Below are 10,810 nucleotides of genomic sequence, written 5' to 3' on the forward strand. Positions count from 1 at the left end.
CTTCTCCATTACAGAGAGAGGCATGAGGTTTACACTTGACCCTAAGTCACACAAGGCCTTCTTGAAGGTCATGGTGCCTATGGTACAAGGTATTGAAAACTTCCCAGGATCCTGTCTCTTTTGAGGCAGTTTCTGCCTAGACAAGTCATCCAGTTCTTTGGTGAGCAGAGGGGGTTCATCCTCCCAAGTCTCATTTCCAAATAACTTGTCATTTAGCTTCATGATTGCTCCAAGGTATTTAGCAACTTGCTCTTCAGCGGCATACTCATCCTCTTTAGAGGAAGAATACTCATCAGAGCTCATGAATGGCAGAAGTAAGTCCAATGGAATCTCTATGGTCTCAGTTTGAGCCTCAGATTCCCATGGTTCCTCATTGGGGAACTCATTGGAGGCCAGTGGACGCCCAGTGAGGCCTTCCTCAGTGGCGTTCACTGCCTCTCCTTCCTCCCAAAATTCGGCCATGTTGATGGCCTTGCACTCTCCTTTTGGATTTTCTTCTGTATTGCTTGGGAGAGTACTAGGAGGGAGTTCAGTAATTTTCTTGCTCAGCTGACCCACTTGTGCCTCCAAATTTCTAATGGAGGATCTTGTTTCAGTCATGAAACTTTGAGTGGTTTTGATCAGATCAGAGACCACGGTTGCTAAGTCAGAGTTATTCTGCTTAGAACTCTCTGTCTGTTGCTGAGAAGATGATGGAAAAGGCTTGCTATTGCTAAACCTGTTTCTTCCACCATTATTATTGTTGAAACCTTGTTGGGGTCTCTGTTGATCCTTCCATGAAAAATTTGGATGATTTCTCCATCAAGGATTATAGGTGTTTCCATAGGGTTCTCCCATGTAATTCACCTCTTCCATTGAAGGGTTCTCAGGATCATAAGCTTCTTCCTCAGATGAAGCCTCCTTAGTACTGCTTGGTGCATTTTGCATTCCAGACAGACTTTGAGAAATCATATTGACTTGTTGAGTCAATATTTTATTCTGAGCCAATATGGCATTCAGAGTGTCAATCTCAAGAATTCCTTTCTTCTGACTAGTCCCATTGTTCACAGGATTTCTTTCTGAAGTGTACATGAATTGGTTATTTGCAACCATTTCAATCAGTTCTTGAGCTTCAGTAGGCGTCTTCTTCAGATGAAGAGATCCTCCTGCAGAGCTATCCAAAGACATCTTGGATAGTTCAGAGAGACCATCATAGAAAATACCTATGATGCTCCATTCAGAAAGCATATCAGAAGGACACTTTCTGATTAATTGTTTGTATCTTTCCCAAGCTTCATAGAGGGATTCTCCTTCCTTCTGTCTGAAGGTTTGGACTTCCACTCTAAGCTTACTCAATTTTTGAGGTGGAAAGAACTTTGCCAAGAAGGCATTGACTAGCTTTTCCCAAGAGTCCAGGCTTTCTTTAGGTTGAGAGTCCAACCATGTTCTAGCTCTGTCTCTTCCAGCAAAAGGGAATAGCATAAGTCTGTAGACCTCAGGGTCAACCCCATTAGTCTTGACAGTGTCACAGATTTGCAAGAACTCTACTAAGAACTGATGAGGATCTTCCAATGGAAGTCCATGGAACTTGCAATTCTGTTGCATTAGAGAAACTAATTGAGGCTTAAGCTCAAAGTTGTTTGCTCCAATGGCAGGGATAGAGATGCTTCTCCCATAGAAATCGGGAGTAGGTGCAGTAAAGTCACCCAGCACCTTCCTTGCATTGTTGGCATTGTGGTTTTCGGCTGCCATGTGTTCTTCTTCTTTGAAGAATTCGGTCAGGTCCTCTAAAGAGAGTTGTGCTTTGGCTTCTCTTAGCTTTCTCTTCAAGGTCCTTTCAGGTTCAGGATCAGCCTCAACAAGAATGCCTTTGTCTTTGCTCCTGCTCATATGAAAGAGAGGAGAACAAGAAAATGTGGAATCCTCTATGTCACAGTATTGAGATTCCTTGAAGTGTCAGAGGAAAAGAAGAGTAGAAGACAGAAGTAGAAAATTCGAACTTATCAAAGAAGATGGAGTTCGAATTTTGCATTAAGGGATAGTGTTAGTCCATAAATAGAAGGATGTGAGAAGAAGGGAAGCAATTTTCGAAAATTAAGTAAGAAATTTTGAAAACATTTTGAAAAACACTAATTAATTTTCGAAAACCAAGAGTGGGAAAGAGATCAAGTGATTTTTGAAAAAGATTTTGAAATTAGAAATAAAAAAGATTTGATTGAAAACTATTTTGAAAAAGATGTGGTTAAGAAAATATGATTAGTTTAAAAAAAATGTGATTGAGAAGATATGATTTGAAAGACATTTTAAAAGGATTTGATTTTAAAAATTAAAAACTTGACTAACAAGAAAAGATATGATTCAAACATTAAACCTTCCTCAACAGAAAAGGCAACATACTTGAAGTGTTGAATCAAATCATTAATTGATAGTAAGTATCTTTGAAAATGGAAAGAAATTGATTTTGAAAACACATGATTGAAAAGATATGATTTGAAAAAGATTTGATTTTGAAAAACTTTGAAAATCTGAAAAAAAAATTGCATTGAAAAACAGAATCTTCCCTCTTGTGCCATCCTGGCGTTAAACGCCCAGAATGGTGCACATTCTGGCGTTTAACGCCCAAAACTATACCCTTTTGGGCGTTAAACGCCCAACCAGGTACCCTGGCTAGCGTTTAAACGCCAGTCTGTCCTTCTTCACTGGGCGTTTTGAACGCCCAGCTTTTCTGTGTAATTCCTCTGCTGTATGTTCTGAATCTTTAATTTCTCTGTAGTATTGACTTGAGAAGACACAAATAAAAAATATTTTTGGATTTTTAATAATAAGGAAAAATCAAAATGCACAAAAATCAAATAACAATGCATGCAAGACACCAAACTTAGCAGTTTGTATACTACTGACACTAATGAGAATGCATATGAGACACATAAAACACTCAAGTCAAGAGAATTCAAATATCAGAGTAAGAAATCATCAAGAACATCTTGAAGATCACTAAGACACATGAATGCATGCAATTGACACCAAACTTAACATGAGACACTAGACTCAAACAAGAAATATTTTTGGATTTTATGACTTTGTAAAAATTTTTTTTTGTGCTTTTTTTTTCAAAAATTAAGTGGAAAAAGAAAATAAAGGTATCAAAATTCTTAATGAGAATTCCAGGAATCATGCAATGTTAGTCTAAAGCTTCAGTCCAAAGGAATTAGACATGGTCAGCCAAGTTTCAGCAGAACATTGCATTCAAGAGCTAAATTGATGAAGATCAATCAGCTTTGGTGATGATAAGAACATCACCTTGAAACACTAGAATTCATTCCTAAGAACTCTGAAGAAAAAATACCTAATCTAAGCAACAAGATGAACCGTCAGTTGTCCAAACTCAACAATCCCCGGCAACGGCGCCAAAAACTTGGTGCGCGAAATTGTGAACAATACTTTTCACAACTCTCATAATCCCCGGTCATGAACCCCAAAAACTTGGTGTTCAATACCATGGCATTAACACAACTTCGCACAACTAACCAGCAAGTGCACTGGGTCGTCCAAGTAATAAACCTTACGCGAGTAAGGGTCGATCCCACGGAGATTGTTAGTATGAAGCAAGCTATGGTCATCTTGTAAATCTTAGTCAGGCAAACTCAAATGGATATGGTGATGAATGCATAAAAACATAAAGATAAAGATAGAGGTACTTATGTAATTCATTGGTAGGAACTTCAGATAAGCGCATGAAGATGCCTTCCCTTCCGTCTCTCTGCTTTCCTACTGTCTTCATCCAATCCTTCTTACTCCTTTCCATGGCAAGCTTATGCAAGGGTTTCACCATTGTCAGTGGCTACCTCCCATCCTCTCAGTGAAAATGTTCCTATGCTCTGTCACAGCATGGCTAATCATCTGTCGGTTCTCGGTCAGGCCGGAATAGAATCCAGTGATTCTTTTGCGTCTGTCACTAACGCCCCGCCTGCTAGGAGTTTGAAGCACGTCACAGTCATTCAATCATTGAATCCTACTCAGAATACCACAGACAAGGTTAGACCTTCCGGATTCTCTTGAATGCCGCCATCAGTTCTAGCCTATACCACGAAGACTCTGATCTCACGGAATGGTTGGCTCGGTTGTCAGGCGAGCACTCGGTTGTCAGGCGATCAACCATGCATCGTGCAATCAGGAATCCAAGAAATATTCACCCAATCGAAGGTAGAACGGAGGTGGTTGTCAGTCACACGTTCATGGGTGAGAATGATGATGAGTGTCACGGATCATCACATTCATCAAGTTGAAGAACAAGTGATATCTTAGAACAAGAACAAGCGGAATTGAATGGAAGAACAAAAGTAATTGCATTAATACTCGAGGTACAGCAGAGCTCCACACCTTAATCTATGGTGTGTAGAAACTCCACCGTTGAAAATACATAAGAACAAGGTCTAGGCATGGCCATGAGGCCAGCCTCCCAATGATCTAAGATAGCATAACAATGAAGATAGCTACCCCTCGATGTCTCAACACAATAGTAAAAGGTCCTACTTATAGAAAACTAGTAGCCTAAGGTTTACAGAAATGAGTAAATGACATAAAAATCCACTTCCGGGCCCACTTGGTGTGTGCTTGGGCTGAGCAATGAAGCATTTTCGTGCAGAGACTTCTCTTGGAGTTAAACGCCAGCTTTTATGCCAGTTTGGGCGTTTAACTCCCATTTTGGTGCCAGTTCCAGCGTTTAACGCTGGGATTTCTGAGGGTGACTTTGAACGCCGGTTTGGGCCATCAAATCTTGGGCAAAGTATGAACTATCATATATTGCTGGAAAGCCCAGGATGTCTACTTTCCAACGCCGTTGAGAACGCGCCAATTGGGCTTCTGTAGCTCCAGAAAATCCGCTTCGAGTGCAGGGAGGTCAGAATCCAACAGCATCTGCAGTCCTTTTCAGTCTCTGAATCAGATTTTTGCTCAGGTCCCTCAATTTCAGCCAGAAAATACCTGAAATCACAGAAAAACACACAAACTCATAGTAAAGTCCAGAAAAGTGAATTTTAACTAAAAACTAATAAAAATATACTAAAAACTAACTAGATCATACTAAAAACATACACTACAACAAACAAGGCTTTTCGCAACGGTCAAAAACCGTTGCCGTAGATTGAAAAACCGTTCCCAAAACTTTAGGCAACGCTTTGGCAACGGTTTTTGACCTGTGGTATATGCGGCCGTTACCAATGCTCAAAGGCAACGGTTTTTTACCTAAGGCAACGGTAACAGAAAAACCGTTGTCACAGTTAGTGGCATAGACAACGGTTTTGACGGAAAATTTTAGACAACGGTTTTGATCCGTTACTCAACAAGCAACGGTTTCTAACCGTTCCTATTAACATGACAACGGTTTAAAATCGTAACTGGATAGGCAACGGTTTTAAACTGTTGTGGTTTTATTATTCACATAGCCAACGGTTTTAAACCGTTACCGTTGGCTCCAGGTTTCGGCAACGGTTTTAAAACCGTTGCCAGTTTATAGCCATCTAGGACAACGGTTTTAAAGCGTTACTGTTGATGTCGTTTTCGGCAACGGTTTTAATACCATTGCCATTTTATAATCATCTAAAACGACGATTTTAAAGCGTTACCTTTGGAGTCGTGTTTTGGCGTTTTAACACCATTGTCTTTTGTAACTATTGACAACGATTTTTTCGTGATATATAATTTTTTATTTACAATAGTTTTCTCATGAATGAACTTAATTTCAATTTTTTTTTTAAATTATTTAATGTCAATAAATAATCTAAACTATTTGAATGAAGTCACTAAAGAAAAAAAATTGAACATTTCCCATCAAATTTAACTTATAAAAATTGTTGTAAGATCCACAATATCATCTAAGTTTGCAAAAAATATAATAACAAAAGAGAGTTGAAATAGCTAAGTAGCAAATAGTCATCATGTTAGTAAGAATAAAAAACATGTGTACATTTCCAGATACTTTCTAAAAGAAACAAGACTAAAGTTCTCACTTGAATATATTCCCAAATGGCTTCTTTATCTTTAATCCCCTTCCAATTTGTGTAAATTAATGGACAAAAATCTGAATTCCTTGTCACTGTGCCCAAAAATTTGCTCAAGTTGTTTCCAACTTCATCAGTAGGACCAATTGCCTCTTCTTCACTATCTAGAGAAATTTCTTCTCTATCTTCCAGCTGTCTTGCATGAATCTTCAAGCATTGTATAGGTCCTCGTATTTTCTTCACTGTTTTCTCTATACAAAGATACTAATTATATATGACATTTTTAGAAATTACCAAATTCGATTCACAAATTGGAATTCAATTAACACAAATTTTTAGAAATTTCGGCAGCATTCTGGCATTAAATATGACATTTCTGAATTTAACAAATTAACCCATATGAACTCACTAAAACCAAATCAGCACTAATCAGCAAAATCAACACTAAACAGCAAAATCAACACTAAAACCAAATCAGCACAAACAGCAAAATCAACCCATATGAACTCACTAAAACCAAATCAGCACTAATCAGCAAAATCAACACTAAACAGCAAAATCAGCAAAAAAACCAAATCAGCACAAACAGCAAAATCAACCCATATGAACTCACTAAAACCAAATCAGCACTAAAATCAAACGGCAGCAAGCGAAAATGGCAATCAGCAGCAATATAACTAATTAAACTAAGAAAATGTAACCAGGGAAAAAAATTGAGAACCTGCAGAAGAAGCAGAAACAGAAAATGGCAAGCAGAAACAGAAACTAATTAAACTAAAGCAACAAATTACCAAATTCAATTAACACACAAATTTTTAGAAATTTCGGCAACATTATGGCAGTAAATAGGACGTTTCTGAATTTAAACAAACAACAAAATCAACACATATGAACTCACTAAAATCAAATCAGCACTAATAAAACAGCTCAGAATAAGGCCATCAGTATCATTGCTCAATCAAAACAAGGCATGGAATCAGCCATTAACAAGGATAAAGCAGCACTAAACAGCAAAATCAACCCATATGAACTCTCTAAAATCAAATCAGCACTAATAAAATAGCTCAGAATAAGGCCATCATCATCATTGCTCAATCAAAACAAGGCATGAAATCAGCCATTAACAAGGATAAAGCAGCACTAAACAGCAAAATCAACCCATATGAACTCACTAGAATCAAATCAGCACTAATAAAACAGCTCAGAATAAGGCCATCATCATCATTGCTCAAATAAAACAAGGCATGAAATCAGCTATTAACAAGGATAAAGCAGCACTAAACAGCAAAATCAACCCACATGAACTCACTAAAATCAAATCAGCACTAATAAAATAGCTCAGAATAAGGCCATCATTTGACAACATCAAAGTAAATAGTAGAAATTAAGAATAATATCAGGAGTCTTTAACTCAACTGTAAACGTAAAAGTAACAACAATTGATGGACAAATTGCCAAGAGACAGGAAATCTATAACCTATTTTAACTCAACCCCAAAGCTAGCTCAAAGGCAAAGAATGTCTCACATTTATAAACCACCTAGAAACCTCATCTTTGAATGATGTTGGATTTGTAATGCTGGCAATGTTCATTACCTCACAAAAGTCACCAGAAATCTGCTTAGATTTTGCTTGTAAAGTCGTATGGTACTCACGCAACAAGCACTGGTCAAGAGTTTAAAATCTACCCTCTCGTATCTGCATCAGTTAGACAGTTTACATTATAGTAAGCAGCTTTTCGTATGGAAGGAAGAAAGCATAGTAATCAAGAACTCAAATGAGTTTTGACAAGAAAATGTTAGACGGTTTACATTATAGTAATAAGTAGCTTCTCATATGGAAGGAAGAAAGCATAGTAATCAAGAACTCAAATGAGTTTTGACAAGAAAAAGAAACTCACTGATCTCAGGGAAACCTTCAAGCTCAATGACGAAGCATCTTTAAGTCTATTTAGGGTAGAAATGCACCATGCATCATTTGTTTCACTTGCCACTCTTTCCTAATGGAAATTTAAGTAATTAGATGGAAAAAGAAACCGTGAACTGTTACCAGAAAGTTAAGCCACTCACAATAGATAGATGTTAATCAAGACTAGCTGGTACAAATAGAGTTAACAAGATAAGAGACTATAACTAAAAGCAACACTAAAGACATTTTAGCAGCAGAATAAATGAAATTCTAAGATAAAGTTGTGCTAGAGGTACTTAAATTTAATGGAAGATGTAAAGCTCACCAAAGAATCAACAATCTGTTCCATTATGTCATGGCAAAAGCATTTATCTACAATTTCAATCCTGAAGAAAATGAAAAGTAGAAAAAAGGGCTATCTTAAACTGTGAATCAGAATATAAGAAACAAAGTTAGTAAAGAGAGCATCTAAACAGCTATAGGAAATTTTCATTTTTAGAGAACCAGTTTCCAAATCAAAATCAGAACAACATTAGACATGTATCTTCTCAACACACTCTTGCAGACTACAGCATACACATATCAACATGTTCTACCTTACTATCGTAAAATCAACAAGAGGCACAACCAGTCACACATTTAATCTACAACCAAAATCCATTACATATGAATCATTCAACTATTAGTAATAATCCAGTAAACTTTTCAGGCATTCAAAGTTTAAATTATTTAATTTAATAAAATATTCCCTACCTCGATGTCACAACTCGCAAAAATCACTAAACACAGCAGCTCCATCAGTGGTTCCAATACCAGCTCCCATGGCAGCAGCAGTAGTGATTCTGGGCAGCTCCAGTGCTGGTTCCCGGCGGCTGAGGACTCCGGCAACTTGCAGAACCTAGAGGCGAGGCAGAAGAGAGCCGTTTTCCTCAAATCCCAAGTAGCAGCTTCCCTGTTTCCTTTTCCATTCACGTTCCTCTCCATGGCCATGATGAAACAACGAATTGAACGGCGGTGTAGCCAGGATGCAACGGCGGTGGCTCCCTTTCCCTGGCCCCTGGCTCATGCGTAGTTCTTTCTCTCCGCAATATGAAAGTGACGGAAATGGAAGCTTCTGTGACAGAAACGAACGTGACGGCGACGGCAGCGGCTCGGCGACCCCTTCTCGCACGATGATGGCGACCGCTCAACGGAGGCGACGACGCAGTGGCGTTGCGGGGTTAGCGCGGCTTCTCTTCTCCGTCCCTCACTCTCCCTTTGCGGACTCTCTTTCTCCTTCGGGCTTGGCAACGACGGCGACGGCGGCACCTAACCCGCCGGCGCCGTCCTCTTCTCCTTCCTCCTCTCTTGTCCGTGTGTGTGTATGTGTTACGCTTATGAGTGGGGGTTGTGTGCTCAGTGTGGGAGGGGGGGGGGTGTTTAGGGTTTTAGAATTTGGAAATTAGAGTTTTTTATTTAATTTGGGAATTTAGTTAGGAATGAGAGATTTTATAAAAGAATATAGATAAAATAGATATATTGATAAAAATGGGTGGATAGAATAATAATTTTAAAATTTAATATACTATAGTCACCAAAAAAATTTAATATACTATATTAAAATTATTTAAAAATATTATTTATCAATCTAAATTCAAATAATTATTTCTAACAAAAAATATATATTTGTTATAACAAAATAATTATTTATAATAAAAATATATAATATTATTATAAATTTATTTTAATTTTATTTTTTTCAAAAATAATATTTGCTATATAATAATCAATAATAGATATATAATATTTATTTTAAAATTATTTTAATTTTATTTTTTTATATTAATATTTATTATATATTTATAATAAAAATATATAATATTTATTATAAATTTATTTTAGCCTTATGTGTTTAAAATATAATATCTTTTATATATTTATAATAATATATAATATTTATAATAAATTTATTTTAATTTTATTTTTTTAAAATAATATTTGTTATTTATTTATAAGAATAGTTTTTGAGTATTTTATAAATTCAGTATTTATAGAAAAAATAGTTTCAATTTATATAATTATCTGAAATTATTTTTATTAGTATTGTTTAATTTGTACAATTATTTAAATAATATTAGAAAATAGTTGTTTCATAAATAATTGTTGTAATGGTTGTAAAACCGTTCTTTAAAATAGTCAAAGAGAACGGTTTTATTTTGTTACTATAGCATAATGAAAAAATGAACTTCAACAATAACACTGTAAAAACCGTTGTCTAAGACCATCTAATGGAACGGTTTTAAAGTGTAGCATTTTGGCAACGGTTTTAATGCGTTTCTTTTGTACAATTCTTTAAACAACAATAAAAAATCGTTGTTTAAAGCCAAATCATGGTAACGGTTATAAAACCGTTCTTTAAAATAGTCAAAGAGAACGGTTTTATTTTGTTGCTAGAAATTGATGAAAAACTGAATTCAACAGTAACACTTTAAAAAACCGTTGTCTAAACCTATCTAAGAGAACGGTTTTAAGGCGTTGCGAAATTTGGCGTTGCTAAAGGCCATATTTGTTGTAGTGATACTAAAAACAATGCCAAAAGGCGTACAAATTATCCGCTCATCATCCACCCCAACGCCAATCCAACTATTCCCGAGAACCACCACACACCTATGCACCATGTCCATATCCATCAAGCCAAGAATCATAGGTTCGCCTCGAAGAATCAGTAAAATAATTTAATACAACCCTTCATCAACTGGAGCAAGCAATAAATCAATTATCTTCCAGACATTCAAACACTCAACAGACTCCCATGGCTTCATGTGGAGAATCTAATGAAGAACGCAGCACGAAGAAGACACTAGAAACTCCAGTGAACAGCATAGAGCATAACTTCATACTGGAACAAGTAGAGGACGCTGTCATTGTAGAAGAAGAAGAGTTGGT

General features: G+C 36.6%; 1 protein-coding gene and 1 non-coding gene across 11 annotated transcripts; one reads left to right on the forward strand and one right to left on the reverse strand.

Moving 5' to 3' along the window:
* The first annotated feature begins 1,221 nt into the window (after positions 1-1,221).
* Positions 1,222-1,329, forward strand: LOC112766569 (small nucleolar RNA R71). Its single transcript, XR_003184433.1, has one exon. It is a non-coding gene; the product is annotated as a small nucleolar RNA R71 (small nucleolar RNA).
* A 4,458-nt stretch (positions 1,330-5,787) lies between these two features.
* On the reverse strand, positions 5,788-9,370 carry LOC112742542 (uncharacterized). 10 transcript variants are annotated; one of them, XR_011872237.1, is made up of 5 exons: positions 8,639-9,370; positions 8,211-8,271; positions 7,878-7,971; positions 7,505-7,675; positions 5,788-6,229 (listed from the first exon to the last, which is right to left on the reverse strand). XR_011872237.1 is itself a non-coding variant. In XM_025791782.2 (4 exons), exons 1-3 carry the CDS (start codon positions 8,873-8,875, stop codon positions 7,655-7,657), a joined length of 357 nt encoding a protein of 118 aa, XP_025647567.1. In that variant the 5' UTR covers positions 8,876-9,370; the 3' UTR covers positions 5,788-6,229; positions 7,574-7,654. The 10 variants fall into 10 exon arrangements, 4 of the variants coding, with proteins under 4 accessions (XP_025647567.1, XP_025647575.1, XP_025647580.1 ...); XR_003171894.2 differs by having other exon boundaries at positions 7,574-7,675; positions 8,639-9,367; XR_011872234.1 differs by having other exon boundaries at positions 7,878-7,976; positions 8,639-9,353.
* Between the last annotated feature and the right edge of the window lie 1,440 nt (positions 9,371-10,810).

The sequence above is a fragment of the Arachis hypogaea genome, chromosome 2, assembly GCF_003086295.3.
Source record: "Arachis hypogaea cultivar Tifrunner chromosome 2, arahy.Tifrunner.gnm2.J5K5, whole genome shotgun sequence".
Taxonomy (NCBI): Eukaryota; Viridiplantae; Streptophyta; class Magnoliopsida; order Fabales; family Fabaceae; genus Arachis; species Arachis hypogaea.